We start from the raw sequence: 26,140 nt of genomic DNA on the forward strand, positions 1-26,140 counted from the left end.
TATACAAGATATTATATGTTCAAATCTCTATAAATGCCATGAAAAGGAAATTAAAATGCAGCTTTTAATTTAGTCTTAAGGGCTTTTTTATTATCTAAGCTCATCTCAAGAGATTATACAGAATAAAAAGTTATTATAGTTAGACCATTTTTTTTTTCCTAATGACATGTATTGGCATATAAATGAGATTACATCATTTATTACAAACATTATGGTGGGTTTTTATCATTGTGAAATTAAAAAGATAGAACAAGGAGGAGTTTGTTGTATTACCAAATTGAGATTTGATAGCTATTCATCGTGCAATTTTTTTTTTTTTTTAATTTAGGGGAGTGGGATCTCGAATTCTAGATCCTTATTTTAGAGATTGAGAATTATACCAATCAAACTACAAGCTTTTGATATTCATTGTACAATTGAAGATACAAAAATAAGAAATGTCTTTTGAAATTCCCATGTTTTTTGAAATTCCCAAATAAGAAAAGAAAAAAGACATTAAAAACCACACGAATCCAAGTGGTTTTTTTATTTTTTATTTTTATTTATTATTTTTTTTAATTTTTTAGGGGGGGTTTGGTAGGTAATGAGCAACGGTTCGGTAGGGTAGGTAATAGATTAAAGTGCGTGGTATTATGGTACATTCTCCTAAATATTAACCCCCTGATTTCCACTTGATTTACGGGAACGCCCACATCCACGTGTCTTCCATATCAAAATTACAGGAATACCCCAGCCTCACTATTTCGTCTAACTACCCCCGCCGCCTGTACCACCACCGAGTCTTCTCCCATTTTATATGCAGTTGACCGTTGAAGGAAGCAGCCCACCGAACCGAACCCCATCACTCTTCTCTCTAAAACCTCCCTATAAAACCCCATTCTCGGCCTCTCTGCTTCTCTCAGGCCCTCCCAAAAGTAAAACTCTCTCTCTCTCTCTCTCTCTCTCTCTCTCTAGAAAGGAAGAAAGTGAGAAAGGAAGAGAAACGCACGCTAACGCAGCCATAAAACTCTGCCTGCTAGCTTAACAATGGCTCTCTCAAAAGCCGCCACCTTCTCATCCAAGTCCTTATACAGCAACAACCATGCTCTCTCTCACCCCCATCACCAACCCACTTACTCTCTGGTTCCTACTTCCACCAAAGCTCACGACGCCAAGCACCTGATTACTCCCATCTCGGCTGTCCATGCCGCAGAGCCCTCCACCAAGCAGTCTACTCCTCCCGTCGCAGCATCGAATTTGAAATGGACGGTGGAGACCTGGAAGTCCAAGACTGCGCTGCAGCTCCCGGAGTACCCGGACCAGAAGGAGCTGGACTCGGTGCTCCAGACCATCGAGGCCTTCCCTCCCATCGTTTTCGCTGGCGAGGCGAGGCACCTGGAGGAGAAGCTGGCCGAGGCGGCCGTGGGCAATGCCTTTCTCTTGCAAGGAGGGGACTGCGCCGAGAGTTTCAAGGAGTTCAGTGCGAATAACATAAGGGACACCTTCAGGGTGCTTCTTCAGATGGGTGCTGTTCTTATGTTTGGTGGTCAAATGCCTATCATTAGGGTCTGTATTGCTTCTCTTGGGTTGTTTGTGTAATAGATGTTGAAATGTTCTCTCGGTGCTAACTACATGAACATATTTAGATTTGATGATTTCAATATTTGGATTTTTTGAATTATGATTGAGAATCGTGGTGGGTTGGTCTGTTTTAGGTTGGGAGAATGGCGGGTCAGTTTGCGAAACCCAGATCGGCTCCATTCGAGGAGAGGGATGGTGTGAAGCTGCCGAGTTACAAAGGAGACAACATAAATGGAGATGCTTTTAATGAGAAATCAAGGATTCCGGACCCCCAGAGATTGATAAGGGCTTATTGCCAATCCGCGGCGACTCTGAACCTTCTTAGGGCCTTCGCCACTGGAGGATATGCTGCAATGCAGAGGATTAGCGAATGGAATCTTGATTTTGCTGAGCACAGTGAGCAGGGAGATAGGTATGCTTTCGTATGCTTTCTTAAAGTATCTTGGTTTCATTTCTCCACAGTAAACGTGAACTTGTAAAGTTTTAGCTTTTGGTACTTTACAATATTCAACGAGCCTTGATCATTGCGTGAAATTTGAAGCGTAGCCTAGAACGTGTACCCAAAAAAACCAAATTTAGCAAGTGAATTGCTTTAATTCGTTTGTTAATTCATGGGATGGTTAAACAGGTACCAGGAACTTGCTCATCGGGTGGATGAGGCTCTAGGATTCATGGCGGCTGCGGGACTTACCGTTGACCACCCTGTAATGAAAACAACTGAATTCTGGACCTCCCATGAGTGTTTACATTTGCCTTATGAGCAAGCACTCACCAGGAAGGATTCAACTTCTGGCCTATACTACGATTGCTCTGCTCACATGCTTTGGGTTGGGGAGCGCACCCGGCAATTGGATGGTGCCCATGTAGAGTTCCTCAGGGGAGTTTCCAATCCCCTTGGCATCAAGGTATTATTAATAAATAAAGGATGTTTTTTTTTTTGAACTTTCGATAGATCTGGTTGTAATTTCTCATTAGAAAACTGTTAGTAGTTTTAAATGGTATCTTAAAACCTGCAGAAATTTGTTTTCAGTTTTGTTTGCTTCCAGCAAGATTCAGATTGGCTAAAAGTGAATCTTTTTTTTTTAATGCAGGTGAGCAACAAAATGGATCCAAATGACCTGGTTAAACTCATTGAGATCCTGAATCCCCAGAACAAGCCAGGAAGGATTACGATAATTGCAAGAATGGGTGCTGAGAACATGCGAGTTAAGTTCCCACATATGATCAGGGCTGTCCGTAGGGCTGGGCAAATTGTGACCTGGGTCTGTGATCCAATGCACGGGAACACCATATCGGCACCTTGTGGACTTAAGACGCGTCCTTTTGATGCAATTTTGGTACTAATTCTCTCGCAACTTATTTACAATATAATTAGATATCAAATTTATATTAGAGAAATAATAGTTGTAGTCATGAGTGTGTAAGTATTATGCAATCATTTTAAAAAAAAAAATAAATACGAGATTTACGTAAAAAAATAATAATTTTTTAATAGTAGATTCCACTATTTTTTCAAAGCGACTGTATAGTATTTGGACATTCCACGAATACATGTAGCATTAATCTAAAACCAATAGCTTGATTGTCATCTATTTAGCTAGTGATTCTTGTTAGGTGAACAGACCAAGTCATGATTATCATTGATCTCTACAAAAATTGTTGAGTAGAGTAAAAATTGTTGACTACAGCGGTTAACCCAATATTGCTTGATGCCACCAACCAATTATATATGGGGTTGGTGAAGAGTCCAAGTCAAGACCAAACCTTACCTAAAGGGTTCCACCAAACTTGAAAGCTCATTCAATGAACATGTGGTCATCACTGATTAGCTTTGAGGGTGGTTGTGTACTTAATTTATTTATCTACTTTGACTAGAAAATTATCACAAGTAATTAAGCGAACATCTAGGTGCAGAAATTATTTTGTGTTTTTCCAAAATCATGACCATAATTCTCATATAACGTCTAATATTATGGTAGGCTGAGGTGCGAGCATTCTTTGATGTTCATGAACAAGAAGGAAGCCACCCTGGTGGAGTTCATCTGGAGATGACAGGCCAGAACGTGACAGAATGCATTGGAGGGTCTCGAGCAGTGACCTATGATGATCTGAGCTCACGTTATCACACTCACTGTGACCCGAGGCTCAACGCTTCTCAGTCTCTCGAGCTAGCCTTCATCGTTGCAGAGCGACTTAGAAAGAGAAGAATCGGAGCTCAACGTCGGCTTTCCTTGAGCCTTTAGAAATTAAGCAAGCTTCAAATTGGCATGCAATGCCAATTCATTAATTTGGTAGTGAATAAATTTGGAAATCGTTGAACTCCGTACGTAAAGAAGCTACTTAATTCAGTTCGATCTTAGTCGTGAATTATGTGAGATGTGGTGCCTCTTTGACTGGAATCTGCAAATGCATGGCCGTGGTGTTGGGGTACTTGGGGAGCAGCCTTGTAGAATAATTTTCTGATCATTTGTTTAGTATTTTGATTTGGTTTCTGTATTTATCATCTATTTATGTGTGGATTTCGTATGAACAAGTAATTGTTTTATTGAATGCATGGGCCAGCCATGTATATTTTATCACAGCACTTGCTAGATTAATAAGAGAATAGAAAAGTTCGAATGCATCTTCCTCTCGCAAAAGCGGTACTGACTGATGGCAAAGAAAATCTTACTTTTGTTCAGTTCATACTGGGATGCCTCAAAAGTCTCGTGTATTAAAGCAAGAAAGTGAACAATGTCAAAACAATGAAACGACAATCAAATTAGGTACCCTTCTTGAAGTCTTACATGACCCAAAGACCTTGTTCTTTTTCTAAGCAAGCTCGATTTTTATAATTAATAGATAGAAGGAATATATGAATAATGGGTAGCCTCAACAAACGCTCTATCACAGCTAGTACAAAACTAAAGAAAAATAAATGGGCACTAGGAGCAAATAAATATTCTCTAACCCACAAAGGGGCAGTTCTTGCACAACCCGGCAAACTTAAGGGATTGTAACCCCATGATCAGAGGTCATCATGGTTGATGTGGCTACATTTTGTTCTAAAATGGTTGTTTGGGAGATCCACTTCCTCGTCTTTACAATCCTATGACAAAGTATGACAACTCTTATTATAAAAAGCCAGATAAAAAATCGTAACTCAATCACGTTGTACATCGTTAGAAAACTCGACACCCTCCCATAGGTATACATGTGATTCTCATACTATGGGCAAAATTAAAAAAAGTGGAGCTTGTGAATTGGTAAAAAGAGACCATTGAGGGACTAAAGAAGGGGTGATGATCACCGAATGCTAACGGTTACAATTTTTTACTTTTCTTTTTGGATATAAGAGGTGAAGATGGACGTGTTACAATTTGAGCTAACTCTAGGAGAAACCTGAATTTGCATCGGCGCGTGGGACCCATGTTCCTGCCTCGGTGTGACGACAATGGTTAGATTTGGAAGATTTGAGGGTCAGGAATTTTTTGGTCTAGTACTTGTGACAGTATAGGCTTTGGGAACGAGAGGCATGTGAGAGGTGCGCGTGTCATTTTGTTACACTACCGCTTCTATTCGAATGATCAGCAGCTTAGGAGCCTTCTCGTATGGTGCGTGTATCTCGAAGGTTGCCGAAAAGCTACAAATAAGTCTTTGTCGGCCTTAAAGGAAAAGTGACAACAAGAACAACTAAAAAAACTGGAAATATCTCAATGAACAGAGTAGATAGATAAGGAAAGAGGAGAATGAGGAAGAAGCCGAAGCTCCCCCCTCCTCTTAGGCTAAAAAAATGGCATTGAGTGTTTGGGCATGCTGGGGTATTTGCTTCCAGAGAAAAACAGAAGAGAGAGCATAGAATCTATCATTTACAACATAGAAATGATTTGTACAAGTCTCAAATATGCAAACTTCATACAAGTCCATGTAAAAAAGTGGACTTGATCACCTTAAAAATGTGTAAAAAAAAAAACTATTCTTTACTAGTGAGACCCACTGTTTTACAAATGGCTTAATTGTATGAGACTTGTCTATTTGAGACTTGTACCTAACATTACTCAATTGTAAATTTTTTAAAACTCAAGAATTAAGTATTGTAAAAACTTAAAGAAACTTATTGTAAAACGGTGAAAATCCAACTACTGATTATGCAAATAGAATAATGATAAGGTTACTACCATACTACTGTTCATTTACTACTCTTTATACATTTGATTTTGTATTTTTATTTTACTTAATGATTAAGGAAGTGAGTATTAGTAAAGTTATATATTTTTTTAATTTTTTCTGAGTGATTAAAGATGTTAAAAAAATACTCAAAAGAAAATGATAAAAAAATTTGAAATGAACTTGGGTAGTCTACCTTATCACTACCCATATTGCAAATAACCCTTATATATTATACAGCCTAATTCCTTTTTTTTTTAGTTATAACTTCGGACTTGATTATTAATAGGCCAGTGCTGTTTAGATCTAGCCAAGCAGCTTTATAATTGACCTAACTTATTTATGTATAACAATACTTAAGAAACGAAGAAGAAAACGAATAAAATTTACTAAGAGTGGCATTGAAGGGAGAAACGTATAGCCGGCATGCACAAGCTGCAAGCAACCAAAAGTTAGATGCCAACGCATGCATACAGGCCAGACGAAACACACCCATTACTGGTTGAGTTGAAACTTAGGTGGTCATGGTGATCCCAAGATCACATGTACATCTGATCATCTCAATGCTTGATTAATTTGGTAATTACTTACTTTTAACTCTTTATAGTTAGGTGTGACCACAAAATGATCTACCACACTTGTCATTCCCTGAATAATGGATCCACCACGTCCCTTGAGAATTCCCAACATGCACTCTTATAAATTTCTGCATGTGGTGGATAGATCAGCAATGAGTACATTTCTCAATTATGTTGACAATGCGATGAGGTAGCTCAGCTGCATGGGACCCTCCCTCTGCATCCTCTGAAATTAATTGCACACAATAACTGATCTTTAAGTAGAAAACCAGCAACTCCATTGAATTCTCCTTACAAAATTGATATTTCGATTGATTTGTTGAGGTTTATAGAGATTGGGTTTGTGTTTCCTATATATGTTTTTAGCGTTGGTATTGAATCTACAATTGTTTGAAACATTGAACTGAAGTACTTCTGCTACATACTCAAGTTGAGGGACCAATACCTCATATAACATATTTCTCTTATTTTCTTTATATCTTCAAGCAATTGCATCCAGTGATAGGATGAAAGTACACCTCATTTGAGCTTCGAGACTATATAATAAGTACTCAGTTGGGAAATAATCGTACGGACCTGGGATGTGCAAGGTATTTAAGACCAAACAGAAGGTCGGGAAGTTAATGCCACTGTTCAAAAATGCATTGGTAAAGAAGAGAGTTGCAAAATGCATTTGCATTCAATCTGAACAGCTAAAAACCACAAGCTAAACCTGAAGTATTGTTTCATCCCAGGAACATTGGTCCTTTTAGGCAAAACCTGAAATATATATTGCTTGAACAAGACGATAGATTTAGATGCAAAGCAAACTCAAGCCAATGACAGAAGCCATCGAAATGGAAATCCTCCATTTATGCGTCAAGGTTCTCATTAAACACTGATAAAAATTAGCTTCAATCGTCGACCATGTAATTCGGATTCATTCAGAAGGATGGCCTCCTGAACAGCTTCCGTTCCAAGAAATTCCATGTAAGCAAAACCCTTGGCTGACCAAATTTATTGGTTAGAATGGTCACCATATTACTTTACCACATGATTTGACCCATAAAAATTTTGTATGTTTGTATTAGAAGTGAGATGAGATAGTTTTAAATTATTGGAGACGAGATAGATGTGAATCTTACAAATGATCCTATAGTATTTGTAATGATTTTGTTTTATTTATAAATAAGTAATAATAATTTTTTAAATTACATACCTAATTTTTTTTATAATATAATTCATAATAATATTATAAGATGAAAATATTTTTATAAAATCAAATTCTATAAAAAAAAATACCAAATAAAAATATATTTTATTTACAACATTTTTAAATAATTATGAAATATTTATAAAATCAGTTTATTTTATATTTTTTTATTATAAAAATTATGAACAGTGGACGTTATGGGTACTGCCACCGCATTGGGAAGTGAAGAAGCCCCCTCGCCCATGCCATTCAGTTGGGGGAAATGGTGATTTTCGGATCGATCACGGCACGAGTTGGGTTTGCTCACAATGTCGAGCTCTGCATCGAGATGAGGGGTGAGTGAGGGGCAGAGGTGAGTCTCATTACTCCCGTGGAAAAACTAAAACTAAAAAGACCTGCCCCTTCTAAACAGCAAAAAAGTAACAGTCAATTGTTTTTTATCGTATTTGAAAAGTAGTAAAATCATCTCAAAGTCTAGTTGACGAGCCGTTTTGATTAGAGATTACTTTTCCGAGCTGAAATGAACTCTTAATCCAAACCGGAGTTCACTTCTTCATGTGTGCATGCATAATCAACCTGCAAAACAAAATTTGACCCAAAAATTATAAAAGAAAGATTGTGTGCATGCATAATCAACCTACCCACTATCACCGCAAACTCTCCATTACTCACAGCATAATATGACCTAAAGATATTATCAAACTACCTAATTTAAGCATCCCATCACACATTTACTCACTTACCATCCTCCTGAATGCTTATGTTTCTGATTTGGCTCGATTCAATCTTTTTTTTTTTTTTTTTCTCAAACAGATTTCTTACGACTTTTCTCATCATTCAAACAGTAATAATCTCAGAAACATGTATTGTGTACTGATTTGGCTTGATTCAATCTATTTTTTTTTTCAAAAGGATTTCTTACCACTTTTCTCATCATCCAAACAGCAATAATCTCAGAGACATATATTGAGTTCTTAATTATTCTTATGGACAGCAGAAACAATACCAAAAGCAGCAAAAGGATGTAAATAAAGGTAATGATTAAGCAAATTGAACATTATACAAACTCCCATCAACATGTACATCCTCAAACCAAAACTTTGCTCTAAATAGAAAACATAAGATTCGAGGAAATTCGCCGAAGATTAATATTCATAAAACTACTAATATAGCGATCCTAGTGATTTAACAGAGCAATGAACAGACATTTGAGAAGCATAAGTCACATTTTACCATTTAAATCCCATTGTCGATATAAGATTTCATTTGGCACAGAAGTTTTCTCTTAAATATCCAACAGAACCTTGCAATTCAACTTTTATTAAACAAACAACTTTTTTTTTTAATAGGATAAAAAAGTAGATCTAAAGCAAACTATCATAACCTTTATGAAAAAACATATATTACCATTTAGAATCTCACTTGCCCTATTTCAGGGGATGGAAAAGATCAATCTGTTCTCAACTTTAATTTATTTATTTTTTATGAATAAGAATTTTATTGATGAGAACCACATATAGTCCAAGTACACAGGACATATACAAGAGCAATGCCTAGGCATGATGGACTAGGTATACAAAGAATTCATGAATATTCAGACCATTGAAGTCAATGGAATAAACTGTTAAAAAGAGAACTCTACGCTGGTCCATTTAACTTTTATTTATAAACTCTTTAACAAACCAGACCTTAAGAGTTCCATATCTTGATAAAAGATGAAAATAGAAGTTCAATGAATCCTGCATTGAGATAGCAATCCATATCACAACCACATGTGGAATTAAATTATCATAAAACATGTTGATAATAAACGCCTCCACTCCTTAAAAGCTTCAATCACGGGCAATACGAGAAGCTTTAAAAGAGGATAGCCTAGTCCATAAATATTTGGTTTGTATACGCATATGGGAAGGGGTCGGCGATAACTAAAAAGCCAACTTTTACTCTTGCACGATAAAAAATAGCTCCTCGCCCGCCCACCTCCCCACGCAAATGGGATCCCATCCCCACCCTCATTCTAAATCTGGGATTCACAATGCCCCCTTAAATCCCTGAGGTCAAGCCATTCCTTTGAAGGTTGCACGACTCAATTCCCACACTTTTCTCAAACTTCATCAAAAGGATCAGAGGAGTTACTTGAGGATGCACTGACTCTACCTACAGCCACACCACAAAGAGGACTTCCCACGTAATGTCAGAATATTTTCTTGTTGACAGCTTAGCAAAAGTTTGTTAGAATATTCTCTTTGTAGCAGCTTCTAGAATTAGTTTGTTATTCTTTGTTTTATTATTTGATTCATTTTATATATGTAGCTGTCGTTGTAAACTTTCAGACGTATCAGTTCAATGAGAATTCCTTCTCTCCATCTTTGCTCTTTCTTGATATTTTCTTCTTTTATCTGCAACTCCTCAAAATTCAACATGGTATCAGAGCCAGGTTGTCTGAAAAATCATTTTGTTATTGTTTCATTCTTCACTTCTTTTAATCTTTCATATCTACATTTCTCTATCTCAATGGCTGAAAAAGTTCAACCCAAAAAACCCAAATATGATTCTCCTTCAGAAGATCCTAATAGTCATTTCTTCATACACCATAGTGACAATGCTCACACTGTGATAGTTACTCCACCTTTAATAGGTTCGAATTATCTTACATGGAATAGGTCTTTCACACTGGCCATTTCCATTAAAAATAAACTAGGGTTTCTAGATGGCTCTATTCCCACACCAGATATTTCTGACCCTTTCTATATTCCCTGGTTGCGATGCAACAATCTTCTTCTCACCTGGATATTCAACTCCATTTCAAAGGAGATTGGTTCAAATGTTATGTTCATGAGTTTAGCCAAGGATGTCTGGGAGAAACTCAAAGATCGTTTTTCACAACCTGACAACATAAGGATCTATCATCTTCAGCAGCAATTGAGTTCTATTGTGCAAGGAAGCTTCTTTGTAAGTGAATACTTTACCCAACTCAGTGCTGTATAGGAAGAGTTGAATAGCTACATACCTTTGCCTCATTGTTTATGTGGAAAATGTACCTGTAATGTTTTGAATAACATTGGCAAAACACAACAATTAGATAATGTTTTCAAATTCCTGATGTGGTTAAATGATACATATGATAATGTAAGGGGCAGATCATACTCATGAGCCCCATGCCTTCCCTTGACAAGACTTTCTCCTTGGTTTTGCAAGAGGAAAGGCAAAGACAAATACGTACTGTAACACTACCTTCACCTGAGCCATCAGCTCTTACTGTTTTTCACAACACCAAGAGGAAAGAAAAACCCGATGTAACATGTTATCATTATGGTAAGGTTGGACACACTAAGGAGAAGTGTTTTAGATTGGTTGGTTTTCCACCAAATTTCAAATTTACTAAATCCAAAACTAGGTATTCTAGTGGTTTTTCTGGTGCTAGTCACTCTGCAAATCAGGTACAATCTCTGAACCAGGAGGAAAATTTGGGAAGTTTATCACAGTTGCCTCTTAATCAAGCTCAGATTCAGCAACTGGTTGCTTTGATTAATGCTCAGACATCTCAGTTGAACGTATATGAGCCAAAGATCCATCAACCTTCTAGCAAGCCTCATCAATTTTGCCTAACCCCACCCAATCAACTGATGTTGTGACCAAATTTTCACCAAGTTCTAATATGGCAGGTAAAAGTGTTTGCCTCTCTAGTGCTTTTATTGTTCCTGATTCATTAATGCATCACAATCTCATCTCCACACAAGATGCACAAAAGGCACCTTGGATTCTAGACACTGGTGCTACAGACCATATGGTCTGTTCCACCTCTCTCTTTTCTTCTATAATCTGTTCTACTCAAGCTTTTGTGCTGCTCCCTGATAAGACACAAGTTCAAGTCACTCATTTTGGAACTGTCAAACTCTCAGAATCATTAACTCTTACCAATGTTCTATGTGTGCCATCATTCAGCTTTAATCTGATTTCTGTGAATAAACTCACAGTTAATCCTCTTCTCTACCTTTTGTTCTTGAATAAATTATGTGTTATACAGGACCTTTATTCATGGGCGACGATTGGTCTAGCTAAGGTCCACAATGGACTCTACTACCTTCTTCTCAACTCACTTCATGGTACTGCAGTCAAAGAGTCCCTTCCATTCAATCATCCTTTCAAGCCTTCAATCAACAGTCAAGCTTTCAATGCAAATGGACAGTAAGAGTTTGACCTATGGCATTTTAGATTAGGACATTTATCCAATCAGAGAATGAATTTAATTCACTCTCAAGTTCCTAATGTAAAGTGCAGAGAGCAAACTCAATGTACTATTTGCCATTTGGCTAAGCAAAAGAGAAAATCATTTCAATTGAGTACATCTCTTTCTCATTCTCCCTTCCAATTAATTCACTGTGATATTTGGGGGCCTTATTCCCAAGTATCCAATCAAGGACACCATTATTTTTTAACAATTGTTGATGATTACAGTCGAGTGACTTGGATTTTTCTTATGAAATTTAAAATTGAAGTCAGATCTCTCTTACAATCATTTGTTCACATGGTAGAGGTTCAATTTGGTGTTAAAATTAAACAAATTCGATCATATAATGGTCTTGAATTCAATATGACAGATTTCTATAATCTTCATGGAATCTTGCATCAAAAGTCTTGCGTTTATACTCCACAACAGAATGGAGTTGTTGAAAGGAAACATCAACACCTTCTTTCTGTTGCAAGAGCCATTCTTTTTCAGTCCTCCCTTCCCTTGAAGTTTTGGGGTGATGCAGTCCTCACTACAGCGTATTTAATTAACAGGATTCCTTCACCTGTTTTAAATAATAAGTCACCATATGAGAAACTTTTCTCTTCCATACCATCTTATGATCATTTAAAAATATTTGGCTGCCAATGTTTCGTCTCTACTCACAAACACAATCGATCCAAATTGGACCCTCGTGCTAAAAAATGCATTTTCATAGGGTATCCAGCTAGTGTCAAGGGATACAAGGTTTATGATATTGAGAGTTAGTCATGTTCTATTTCTAGGGATGTGATCTTCTATGAGTTTACATTTCCTTTTCAAAAATCTGATCTCAACACATCCACCTCTAATGATCAAATCATACCTCCAATTTTACCTATCACAGAACAATCTTCTTTCTTCACAAATTATCTTACCACTCCTTCAACATCTCAATCTGATTCCTCCTCTCATATTCCCATTTCAAATTCACCTGTTAGTTCCTCTCTCCCTCACATTAATCCTCCTCAATCAAATTCTTTTTCTGATAATCAGCATTCTGAAACAACTCCACTTGATCCTCTCTCAACTCCTTCACAAAATACAAATCAATCCATCATTCCTCTTAGGAGATCTGATCGTATTAGAAAACCTCATTCATATCTACATGATTATCACTATCAAGTAGTCACTACCAGCCCCACTCAAGTATCATCTTTTTCTTCCACTAATCATCCACTTCACAAACACTTGTCCTACTCACATCTTTCTCCATCACAGAAAACTTTTGCACTCTCATTTTCCCTCTTGCATGAACCAAAAACCTACAAAAAAGCTATGATGTCTCAGCATTGGCAAACAGCAATGCAGTCTGAATTAAAAGTTTTAGAGGAAAATGGAACATGGACAGTCACTAATTTACCTCATGGAAAGACCTCAGTTGGGTGCAGATATGTTTTTAAGATCAAGCTTAATTCAGATGGGTCTATAGAAAGATATAAGGCCAGGTTGGTGGCCAAGAGCTACACTCAAATTGAGAGATTCGATTATCAAGAAACATTTAGTCTCGTAGTTAAGCTTACCACTGTTAGAATTTTTCTGCCCTTAGCTGCCATCCATAATTGGAATTTAAGCCAAATGGATGTGCATAATGCATTCCTCAATAGAGATCTTGATGAGGAAATATATATGGACCTACCTCCAGGTTATCAAATCAAGGGGGAGAATCATGATGGAAATGAGAGGTTAGTTTGTAGGTTGCACAAGTCATTATATGGCCTCAAGCAGGCCTCTCGACAATGGAATTCAAAATTCTCTTCTTTCTTACTTTCTATTGGATTCCAACAATCTAAATCAGATTATTCATATTTTACAAGGTCAGATGAGAATGGTTTTGTTGCTCTATTAGTGTATGTAGATGACATACTTATTGGTAGTTCAAATCTGTCAACTATCAATGTTGTCAAGGCACATTTGAACTCACAATTCAGGATCAAAGATCTGGGGCAGGTGAAATATTTTTTGGGTTTGGAAATTGCGAGATCAAGGTCTAGAATACATATATGTCAAAGGAAATATACTCTTGAAATTCTTGAGGATTCTGGTTTCCTGGGATGCAAACCTGTCCACACTCCCATTGAAACTAATCACAAGCTTAGTCACACTTCTACAAATTTGTTAATAGATGCTACTGCCTACAGAAGGTTGATTGGGCGACTGATCTATTTAACAATCTCAAGACCAGACATTACTTATGCTGTCCATATACTTAGCCAGTTTATGGACAAACCAGCAGAGGTACATTTGCAAGCTACTCATAGGGTTTTGAGATACTTGAAGGGTTCTATAGGATAAGGTATTTTCTTCTCTACTTTGTCAACTTTGCATTTGAAGGCCTTTAGTGACTCGAATTGGGCAACTTGCCCAGAGACAAGAAGATCAGTTACTGGTTATTGCATATTCATTGGGGACTCTATGATTAGTTGGAAGTCTAAAAAGCAAGCAACAATTTCTAGATCCTCTGCTGAAGCAAAGTATAGGGCATTATCCCACACAAGTTGTGAAATTGTTTGGATCATTTCTTTATTAAAAGATTTCCAGATTGATCATTTTAAAGCTGCAACATTGTACTGTGATAGCCAATCTGCTTTACACCTCACAAAGAACCCAGTTTTTCATGAAATGACTAAACACATAGAGCTAGATTGTCATTTTATTCGGGAAAGGGTTACAACAGGAACCATCGTGCCAGTTCATTTGCCTTCCAAGTTTCAATTGGCTGACATATTCACCAAGGCTTTACCTGCTGCTACCTTGCATTTCTTGCTGTCCAAGATGGGCATCCTCAACATCTATGCCCATCTTGAGGGGGGTCTCAAACTTCATCAAAAAGATCAGAGGAGTTACTTGAGGATGCACTGACTCTACCTACAGCCACACCACAGAGAGGACTTCCCACGTAATGTCAAAATATTCTCTTGTTGACAGCTTAGCAAAAGTTTGTTAGAATATTCCCTTTGTAGCAGCTTCTAGAATTAGTTTGTTATTCTTTGTTTTATTATTTGATTCATTGTATATATATATAGCTGTCGTTGTAAACTTTCAGACGTATCAATTCAATGAGAATTCCTTCTCTCCATCTTTGCTCTTTCTTGATATTTTCTTCTTTTATCTGCAACTCCTCAAAATTCAACAACTTTTGATTAAGTGACTCTAATACACGTAAGAGGTTAATCTTTACACGATATTTTTTCTATTTGTAAGTTCTACTTAAGGCATGTCATGCATGTTAGTTTTTGCAGAAAATATCTACATAAGCCATCTACATACTTTAACTCTTTGTATACATTTGGAAACTAATGTGCAAAAGTTGATGAATCATGTAACATCCAACCAATCTTCAAAGATTCAAAAAATAGGCAGAAATATCATCTTCCCTGGAGTACACACTACAACATCTGGATTTTTGGGACGACAATTTTTGTCCAAAAAAACTGAGACTTCGACCCAAAATACTTCTTGGGACAAAAATAAGCGTCCCAAGGTCATTCCAATAATAGTATCCCAAAATGTATTTTGAGACGAAAATATCAATTTCATCCCAAAAAATATATTTTGGGACGAAATTGAGCAAAACCGTTCGATCACGTTTGAATGGAATATTATTTCAGGACGCTTGGGTTTCGTCCCAAAATCACGTTTGAACGTTAGAAAATTGACGTTCTAGCGTATTGCATGTTCGAACGCAACCTTCGTGAGTGGTCAATCGATACTAGTCCTTTCGACCAAATAGGCATAAAGAAATGTTTGAACAAACAATTTGATGGTCGAACAGTAAGACGTTCAAACGGACCATGATAGGATCAAATGATTTCATATTAGTAGACGTTCAAACGACGTTTAGATCACGTTTGATGATCCGTTCGATCGGTTTCACGCACAGTTCGATCGTTTAATTTTGATTACATTTGAATGTTCTGTATCAATGTTTGAATGGTTTTACTCATCTTGTTCGAACGGTTTTTTCTTGTTCAAATGGTAACTATTTTATTTTACCCAATAATTAAAAACCAAATAGACATACATAATATTTTAAAAAATACATTACAATTTGTTCAATACCCATAAAACTAGTCTAATAAGTGCAAACTAAACAAATACAACAGTAGTAGTATTAGCGTTCTTCATATAGAAATAGATCCTAAAATTTGTATATATAACATAAATTAGTTGCTTGGAGGCCTGAACTGTTGCATAAGCATCTGCACTTAGAGTTGCACATCTCTCATAAACTCTTCTTATTGTTGTTCTTGTCGTTTCATGTGCATCTTCATGTCTGATTATTTCGCCAATTAAGTTTCTAACTCATGCTGTCATACAGTCAATTTTTCAATTTTAGAATTCGCTTTGTCTAGGACTATAGAGGTATTATAAGCAAACTCAGACGATGAGGAAGAGTTAAAAGGCTTTACACAGCGACCCAAACCCCTCAAATATCCTGAACGTTGACCCATAACTTGTGTAAAATTGTCAACATCACTTGTTGAGGAATTTTGATCTGACGCAAATTCAACACGTAAGGAAACCATTTTATCCTAGACACAAGAGAAATAATTAATATTTTTACAAATATTCAAATATGTTTAATTAAAATAGATTCTAATACTTATATAATTTTCACAAGCATCGGAATGAGTCCACTCTCCATTACGATCAGTATGTGATGTAGCATATAATTTTGTCAGATCATAATTGGTATCTGACTCTTGCTACAAGAGACATTTGTTGAGATGTAAATTCATTAGAATACCTACAAATAACAAACTATATACAATAAAAAAATAGCATTACCAATTTCTTAGAGAGACGATGAAAAGATCTTGAATCTGCATGATGATGAATCTTCAATTTCGATCTATTTGTTTCGTTTATAGAATTTTACTTCTGCATAGAAGTTATAAATATTAGGAAGCAAAAATTACAAATAAGACATGTAAAAAAATTCATTTAATTTACCTTATATGATAGATCCTCAAACATGTCACAAAGTTTTTCCTAATCGGAAGGTCAAACATCCTGAAAATGATGTTGGCGTGCATCTTCCTTGTTCTCAAACTTATTGTAATGCTCATGACACATCGCCTTATATTTGCGAAATGCATTACACATAAGCTCATCGACAGTTTTATGCTCCTCTCTCCGACCAAAATTTAGTTCGAAGTCATTCTTCAAAACATATACACAAAGATATTATCACCCAGAATATTCTAAATTTTGCATATATGTTAAACAATATTAATATATATCAATTATTTAAATATTACCAAACAATACTTCTTGATAAGCTCTTTCACATCTTTGGAGAATTTCTGCCATGAACTCGTAGCCAAATATGCATAAGTTCGTGTAAGAGCACCAACATACGATGCAAGTCAAGCTACTTGTTATCCTTTGCCTCCGATATGTTCATCAAGAATGTTAAACTTAATCTTACCTACTTTACGATATTTTTTCAATGTTATACCTCTAGTAGTGCATCGACCTTAACGAGATTGTACTGTTAACTCTACAAAATATTTAGTTCGTTGTAAAAACAAAGTAAATGATGGTTAGAAACGATGTAATATGTATGAATGATCTTAATTGAAACAAAATAACTATTAGATTTTTACATTTTTCTGTAAAGTCAATCTCTAGTAGTGAGTTAGATGGAGAGCTAGGAATAAGTGGAGATGAGATGCGAACTTCCTTCCTCTTCAGTGACGTAATTTCGAAATACTTAATACATTCATTATATAAAAAGTTTTTTTATAATGTGTAATGTGAGCACAAAACCGGTCAATTATCTATATCAGTTTCATTTGTAGATTTGCCCTCATCATCTATAGATACTTCGGATGACTCAAATTCTTGCATTGTCAGCATGGGCATCTAATACACTTGTCATTATCAACTGTATAGGATGCGAACTCCAAGAATTGCTTAACATTTTTAACATATACATTGTAATCCTCACCCAAGCGATCTCTAACTCGCTTACAATTCTTATCTATGCCTAATACCCAGTCGAACACCATTTTTGCCACCGCCACTGTTGAAAACTCCTTCCTTTCAAGTGGTACGCTCCTTATATACCTCGTTTGGGTTATTCTAAGTAAGTTTTGTTAGATTATTTGTAAAAACTAAGAAAACTTATTTTTCGGTCGATAGCCACTGGAAATCCACCGTAGGCTGTTTACCCATCATTGTGTATTTGATATTTGTGGAAGAAACGAAAGGTGGATTCCTTTTGTTTCCAAAGTCGCTGAGTTGACTCAGCCATGACTGAGTTCGATCCAAAAACTATTCGAATGATGTTGTATTCATTCAAATGGTTGAAACTCAAACATTGAACATTTGATTGGTTCACCATACGTTCGAACCGAATTTAATATCTATGTTCGAACATATGTAATTCATGTTCAAATGTGGATGTAAGTGTGGCAAACCATGACAACCTTCCATCGAAACAGTTCGAGAGAGGACTAACATTAGAGCGTCAGGTGAAGATTTCTGACCTTCTGACTCTTATCTAAGAGAGTCATTATTTGACATCAATCTTCAATGATCGTGGTTGGACACCAATCCTCGATCAAAAGGATGAAACATAGGACCTCATGTCTTATATTGACATTGTCTCAGAGTTTTATAAAGAGCTCGGTGGTATCAGCCTAGATGATGGAAGGGTATACATGATCTCTATCCGAGGAGCTTCAGTTATATTATCAGCAGACAGACTCACTGATTTTATTGTTATTTTCAGACTGCACACTGCATATCCGAACGTGGTGGCTAGAGAGTCTCCAGCTTTGAGTGATGGGGAGACGGTTAAGGATGATGGATCAATTTATACAAATGAGCTCGATACCCTTGCTGATCATGAGGTGAGGCAGTTAGTTGTTGGTCCAGATGCTCCTCTGTATGATGGGACGAAGAGCATCAAGCAGGCATATATATCTGCTTTCTTTAAGATCATGAACTTGATCATTGCCAATAATATTGATCCTCTGCAGCACAAGACAGAGGTTAGTATGGATCGGCGAAGTTTATGATACACGTCGCTCGTGGCATTCATATCAATCTAGTGAGTTATATATTCGATAAGATTCGATCAGAGGCCGGCTACATTACGACGGATATATTGCCATTTAGGATTTTGATCACTCAATTTCTGCTACATGTCGGGGTCCTGCCAGATATTGTCGAGTGTGTCTGGGAGCTTATGGGACTGATCAACAACTCCACCCTGTCACGAAGCATGGGACACTCGAGACTTCATCTTCGTGGTCCTATTCCAGATCCGGTCGATACTCAAAGAGATGGACACCCGAGAGATCGTGGAGTATCGGCCAGTGAGACATCCACACAGACCGAGACATCATGCACAACTACTCGTAAGGAGATGGTTAATATAGTGCGTGCAGAGGTTAGCCATTAGACATCAGCGGTGATCGATGCAGTGTGTATGAAGATCCGTACTGCCATATCTGACTTTCATATAGAGATTAATGTTAGCATCTCTGACTTACATACAACGATTAATGCTAACATCTCTGAATTACGTACAGAGATTGATGTTATGCCTGCGACTCAAGTCACGATCAATACTTGACTGACACAACTAGAGACATGCCTAACTACAGTCGAGGATGTGTAAAGAGTTGGGATCTTAGTAGTTTCTATTTTTTATATACATTTTTTTTTGTATGAACAATATTTGGTGTTTTGTAAATTTAATTTAATTATGAATTAATTTTTTTTGTCTTTTCTAAATTAATTATTGATTTCTATTATTTAATTGCTAACTTTTAGTTAAATTAAATATTTATACATAATTAAGTAATGTATTTTATTGCCATCAATAATTGTAAAAATTATGTAACCATTCAAATGGAATATGTCACTTTTGAATGTTTCTAGTCTCCGTTCGAATATTTTATTTTACGTTCAAACATTGATAACTTATTAGTTCGAACGGTATAGTAATATGTTCAAACAGTAAGTCAATGTCCCACTAATTTTGTTGATTTAACCCACCAATTTCCTGTTCGATCATATATAATATATGTTCAAAGATTGATTATCATTGACGTTCGAACATTCTGTATGTTATTCGACCGGTAAGTCAATGTTCCTCTAAATTTGTTAACTTAACCCGCCAATTTTCCTTTCGATCATATATAATATCTGTTCAAACATTGATTAAGCTTGACATTCAAATGTTGTTGTATGTTGTTCGAACGATAAGTCAATGTTCCACTAAATTTTATCACTTAACGCGCCAAATTGTCGTTCGATCATATATAGTTTCCGTTTGAATGTTCATTTTATTTTGTTCGAATGTTTTTTCTGGATGTTTGATCGTTTATTTTATTAGGGACAAAAAATTTTGTCCCTACACCGTTTGAACGTAAACACCTTCCATCGTTTTTTAGGAATGAAATTTAAATTTCATCCCTAGATCTCATTTTTTAGGATATTTTTATTTTTTCCCAAACAAAAATCATCCGAAAAATGAATTTTTGTTGTAGTGACTTACCATATGTTTATATATTTTGACCATATGGATGTGTTGTCATCCCATAATTATACAATGGGATCAAATTGTAAAATTCAAACCTGATTCCATGCTCTAACCATAACTCGTCCAAAGCACAAATCCTATCCAAATTTGTTGGAATTGCAAATGCCATTTTATAGCATAAGAGCAAACATTTCAGTACTAAAAGATTTCTTCCAAATCATTTGTAAGATTTACTACAAGAAGATCACCAAATACTATGAGAAAATTAAGTGCCAGAAACAACCCAGAAATCGTTGCAACATCTATGAACTTCATGCTGCTAATTTGACCAAGGAAAATAAGTTGTTCATGCGGGCATAAGGTGAATTCAAACAATATTTTTGGGCAGTAAATCCAAACAATGTGTAACCAATTTACAAAAGCAACTAAATATTTCTAACATATATCTTGGACTGGTTATTCAGATATCTCTCATGCCTTCTTTGGCTTCCATGTACTTTTTTGTAGGAAAATCAACACATGCATTAACATGTGAGAGCATGTGAACAAGACTTTTTATGAAGACAACAGTGCATAACATAATGACAATTAACAAGAAGAAAATAATAAATGAAAAAGATATAAACTCATTTTTCCCCATAAGATGTAGCAATTTCAGAATAATTTTAAAGTTGTGGTTAAAAGCCAAGAAAGGTCCTAGATAACACATCAAAAAACTCCACACTGTGGACACCATATCCAACTTCTGAAGGAGAGGCATGCAACAGTGTATTTTAGTGTTGTTTGGAAATGAAATATGAAAAAATACTTGACAACACTCATGTTGCCAAACAGACATGATAGAGTGACAATAATGTATTAAATAAGCATAAAGTTGAGTTAATTTTATAACAAAATCACGTTATATGCTAGTTTAATACATTAAAAAGAAAGAAAGAGAGTTTGATGCGTAAAAAGGGAAAAGAGTTTTTACACGAGAACACTAACATCTCTCTCCCTCTTTTGTTCTCTCTCTCTCTCTCTCTCTCTCTGTTTTCTTTTCCAGCCCTAGCCTCCAGTGATGAACCACACGGAACATGAGGGGATAACCAACTCATGAAATATTTGGGAAAGAAAGTAGAGCAGGGGTGCGTGTGGGAGCATAAGAAGGGGAAAGATTCATGTGAGAGGAAGGAGTTTTTTGGGGCAGAGCAGATTTCGGGGAAAATCTTCTTGTGTTGTTGTTCTTTTTTCTCCCACTGAACATTATTTGATGATGCTTTCTTTTTTTTGTCTTTTTGGTTGTTCACCAACACACTATGTGTGAGTAATTTTCCAAAACTTAGGCTAGGGATTTCTTTGAGCGGTTTGAGTTTCCTAGGGTTTGTAATTTTTATTGTGCTTAGCAAGTAGTATTTAGAAAGTTTTCTTATCAGCTATTATATGATGCCATTCTAGAGCTCACTTATCTATCCTTGATCCACCGTTGATTAAGGGCACAGTGTATTCTTGGTTCGTGTAAGACTCTGGTTTTGTTAGCACATCTAACAATAGTTGGTATCAATTTAATATAGGTATTTCAGAGTTTATTTTGAGCATGAATCGTATATATTAACCAAACATTTTGTTCATGACCGATATGATGTTTGAAGGAAATTGGAAAATTCTAACCTTCCTTGTGGAACCAAACCGTGAGAAGGAACCCGTAGCCTAAGTGTTTGACAAAAAGTCCTTTAGATATCGAAAAAGGTTGTTTTAGTTTTTTTGTCTTATTGAATCTGCAAAGTCCAAGCGTTGTTGAAAGATTTTCCATAAAGATTTAGTAGAATAGAAGCATTGTTCAAATAGAAAGGAAATGAAGATGAAATCACATCATTTCATCTCTATGCATACCAGGTCAAACTTAATAGTCTAAAGGCTTGACTCCGTCTTTTTTTTTCATCACCATTCTCTCTAAGTTTGAGTAAATAAGCATCCTCATTTTAAAACACTACGGTTTAGTTCTTTGAAAAGTTTTAATCCCTGTGAAATCGACCTTGGTACTCTTCCTAGAAACAACTACATATCTTCTGCACTTGGGAGACACTTTAGTTGAAGAGACAAGACGCTTAGACTGTCATCACTTCACATACGGTTAAGAACCGCTAGATCCTCAGAACCACAACAATCATGAGCAAATTTCATTTTAACCAGAACAAATATCACTCGCCACCCTTCATCAATCCTCAACCTAAACATCCAGTACAACTAGGGGTGAGTAGCGGGGGGCAGGGAGGGGTGCCCCTGCCGCACACCATGTGGGTAGCACCCTAAGTACAACGATAAAAAAATACACGGAAGTGGATCGGAGTTCGAGAAAGAGGAAAACCACCAAAAAAAAATTGAACCTTGAATGGCACCCATTTCCTTCTCGACCTTGGCCTACACATCGCGAAGAGCAGCAACTTTCTTTTCCATCTCCTTCAACTGTTTCTTCATCTCGTCTAGCTCCTACTGCATTACATTATGAATTTATACATACATAGATATATAAAAATCATATACATTTATAATCGCATCATCTAGTCGTTATGAATTGTTAGGGCCCTAGGTGTAACGGATCGCTAAGGTTTTGGATTTTCGAAATAAAATCCCATAAAGGGAAAGAAAAGAAAAGGTAGGACCATGACAACAATGGACATATCAACGTCATCATAGTGAGAGTCCCTCCATCTCCCCCCTCCTTGTCTGGAATTTCTCCACTGTTAGTAAAGATCCTGCTCGAGAGGAATTTTCTAAGGAACTCAATGCTGATTCTCATCAGTTACAGAAGGAGATACATAACGGTTCTGAGGTCAATAAAGATGCAGTTAGTGGCATGGGAAATATTCAAGGTCCATCCTGTCATAAAGTTGTTATGGAATATTCTGCATCTTTATTTCAGGAGGATGCAGTTTCCCACGTGGCATATCAAGTCATCACTCCTCCAAGTAAGTTACCCTCTACTCCTTCAATGAATTCTTTGACTTTTGTCCCTCGTATTAAGTCTAATTCTGTGGAGGGTAAGAGGGTAACTCGTGGGAAAGCTTCTCATCATAAGTCTCCTATTTCTTTGGTTTCTAAAACTTCGAAACCTGTTGGTTGGAAAAGGAGAGCTTGAGGTGATAATAGTACTAGTTCATCCCCTATGGATACTATTATGGGTAGAAGGAAAATGGGAGCTGGTTTATCTGATAGAGGTGGTATGGATCAACAAAGTCCCACGAAGCAAAAGGTTCAACTCAGTCCTGTAAAGAGTCAAACACAAGGATCATTGGTGGTGGTTGCTAAGTAGCGCGACCAACTGCAATGAGTTGCCTAAGTTGAAGCTATAAAGGGCTTGGAAACCCTCCTACAGTTCAAGAGCTGAGTCATTTGGTCAAAACTAAGGTCTCATTTTTTTTTTTTTTTAATTTTATGGGAACTAAGTGCAAGAGAAGTAAAGCTGAGTTGGTTAGAAATAAGTTGGGTTTCAAAAACAGTTTTGTTGTGGATTGTTTAGGAAGGTGGAGGATTAGCTTTCTTTTGGGATGATCTATTTGAGGTTGTGTTGGATACCTATACCCAATGTCATATTTCCCGAAGAGTAACTCACAAGGAGACTAGTTCTAGTTGTCTTTTGACTAGTTTTTATGGAAATCTAGTTACAGCAAAGAGGTCTGAGAGTAGGAGGCTACTTGCTACTCTTAAACCTATTAATAATCTGCCATGGATCTGTTTTGGTGATTTTAGCGAAGTCATTAGACAAAGTAAAAAGTTTGGAGGCCCTAACAGACCTTACCAACAAATGGAAGCTTTAGAGAGGGATTGCTTTCTTGTGACCTTAATGATCTGGGTTATCAGGGTGGGAAATACACTTGGTGTAATAATAGAGAGGGGACTACTTTCACTAAAGAAAGGTTGGATCGAGCTTTGGGGAATTCAAGTTGGTTGCTGCATTTCAATTGCACTAAGGTTTATACTCTAGCTGCTAACACTTCAGATCACAGTCCAATCTGCATTGAGTTTGATTCTAGAGACCATCTTAATAGTAGAGGCTGCAAGCTTTTTAGATATGTAGCTAAGTGGGCATTAAGAGAAGAATGTGCTGAGGTGGTGAGGAAGGCTTGGTTGTTTAATTCCCCTAATCTCAATACTCTTTCGATGAGGAAGGCATGGTTGTTTAATTCTCCTAATCTCAATACTCTTTTAGATACTTCAAGAGGTCTGATCAGATGTAAGGAACAATTACAAAGGTGGAGTTCAATAGCTTTCAAGGGACAAAACTTATTAACTCAAAGTTACAAATGATAAAAAGATTACAGAATGATAATCAGGGGACTGTTGGTGATGATATTCATGTGCTTAAGCGGGAAGTTAACAAGATGCTTGAAGAAGAAGACCAGAACTAGAAGCAGAGGGCTAAGCAACAATGGCTCAAGGAGGGAGACAGAAATACAAGCTTTTATCACAAATGTGCTAGCCAGAGAAGGAAGATTAATTTCATTAAGAACATTACTAAGATGGATGGAAGTGTGCTGCATTCTTCTACAGAAATTAGCTCTGAGTTCCATGACTTTTTCCAAGATATATTTACTACTTCTAATCCTGAGGGTTTTCAACAATGTTTGATAAATTTGAAGTTGTGTGATAGCAACTATGAATACTTCTGAATACTTCTCTTATAAGAGAGATCAGTTCTAAGGAAATTGAGAAAGCTATTTTTCAGATGAATGGGCTTGGTTCTCTTGGACCAGATGGCTTCCCAGCTATTTTTTATCAACAACATTGGCACATAGTTGGTAGAGGAGTTTGTGATGCTATGAAAGAGGCTTTCAAATCCAACTCTTGGGATGACTCTATTGATAAAACATTTATTGCATTGATTCCAAAATTTGCTAAGCCTACAAACGTGACTGAATCCAGGCCTATAAGTCTTTGTAATGTCCATTACAAGATTATAGCAAAGGTGTTGGCCAATAGACTGAAGTGTTTTCCGCCTTCTATCATTTCTCCAACTCAAAGTGCATTCATTTCTGGTCGTTTGATCACAAATAATTTTATTATGGCCTATGAAATCCTACACTCAATGAAGAACAAAATCAAGGGAAAGGATGGATACTTGGCTTTGAAACTATGATATGAGTAACTTCTATGATCGAGTTGAGTGGCCTTTTTTAGAAGCTGTTATGTCTAAATTGGGCTTTGACAGAAAATGGATTGATTGGATCATGAGGTGTGTGTCAACTGTGTCATACTTTCTATTCATTAATGGTACTCCTCAACAGAATTTTAATCCTTCGAGGGGCATTAGGCAAGGTGACCCTTTGTCACCCTACATTTTCATTTTATGTTCTGAAGCCTTAACTTCCATTTTGAATCATGCTGAATCAGTTGACTATATTTCTGGCATTCCATTAGCAAAGGGTCATTTACATGTAAATCATATTTTCTTTGCTGATGATAGTTTGATTTTTTGCAAGGCAAGTTCTATTGAATGGAGTAGACTACAAAGGCTTTTGTCTATCTATGAATTGGCCTCAGGTCAAAGGGTTAACAAAGACAAAACCTCAATCCGCTTTAGTAAAAATACAAGAGCGGATGTGAAAGATATTTTGATCAGAATTATAGGGTTAGAGCCATTGAATCTTATGAAAAGTACCTAGGCCTTCTTGTAATGATTGGAAGATCTCGAGTTGCCTCCTTCAATCGTATTATGGATAGAGTAAGAGCAAGGCTTTCAAAATGGAAAATGAAATATCTCTCTCAAGCTAGAAAAGAAGTTCTATTCAAATCTGTCATTCAAGCAATACCTACATATAGTATGGAGGTTTTCAAAATCCCTATAAGCATCTTGCATGAAATACATAGGGTTGTGCTTACTTACTAGTGGGGACAGAAATCAAATGAGAGGA

General features: G+C 36.5%; 1 protein-coding gene across 1 annotated transcript; it reads left to right on the top strand.

Annotated features, from left to right (window-relative positions):
* The first annotated feature begins 750 nt into the window (after positions 1–750).
* Positions 751–4,183, top strand: LOC121252970 (phospho-2-dehydro-3-deoxyheptonate aldolase 2, chloroplastic-like). The gene is made up of 5 exons (XM_041152829.1): positions 751–1,545; positions 1,695–1,972; positions 2,189–2,465; positions 2,652–2,897; positions 3,540–4,183. Exons 1-5 carry the CDS (start codon positions 1,027–1,029, stop codon positions 3,801–3,803), a joined length of 1,584 nt encoding a protein of 527 aa, XP_041008763.1. The 5' UTR covers positions 751–1,026; the 3' UTR covers positions 3,804–4,183.
* Positions 4,184–26,140: the final 21,957 nt, after the last annotated feature.

Source organism: Juglans microcarpa x Juglans regia, chromosome 2S (genome assembly GCF_004785595.1).
Source record: "Juglans microcarpa x Juglans regia isolate MS1-56 chromosome 2S, Jm3101_v1.0, whole genome shotgun sequence".
Taxonomy (NCBI): Eukaryota; Viridiplantae; Streptophyta; class Magnoliopsida; order Fagales; family Juglandaceae; genus Juglans; species Juglans microcarpa x Juglans regia.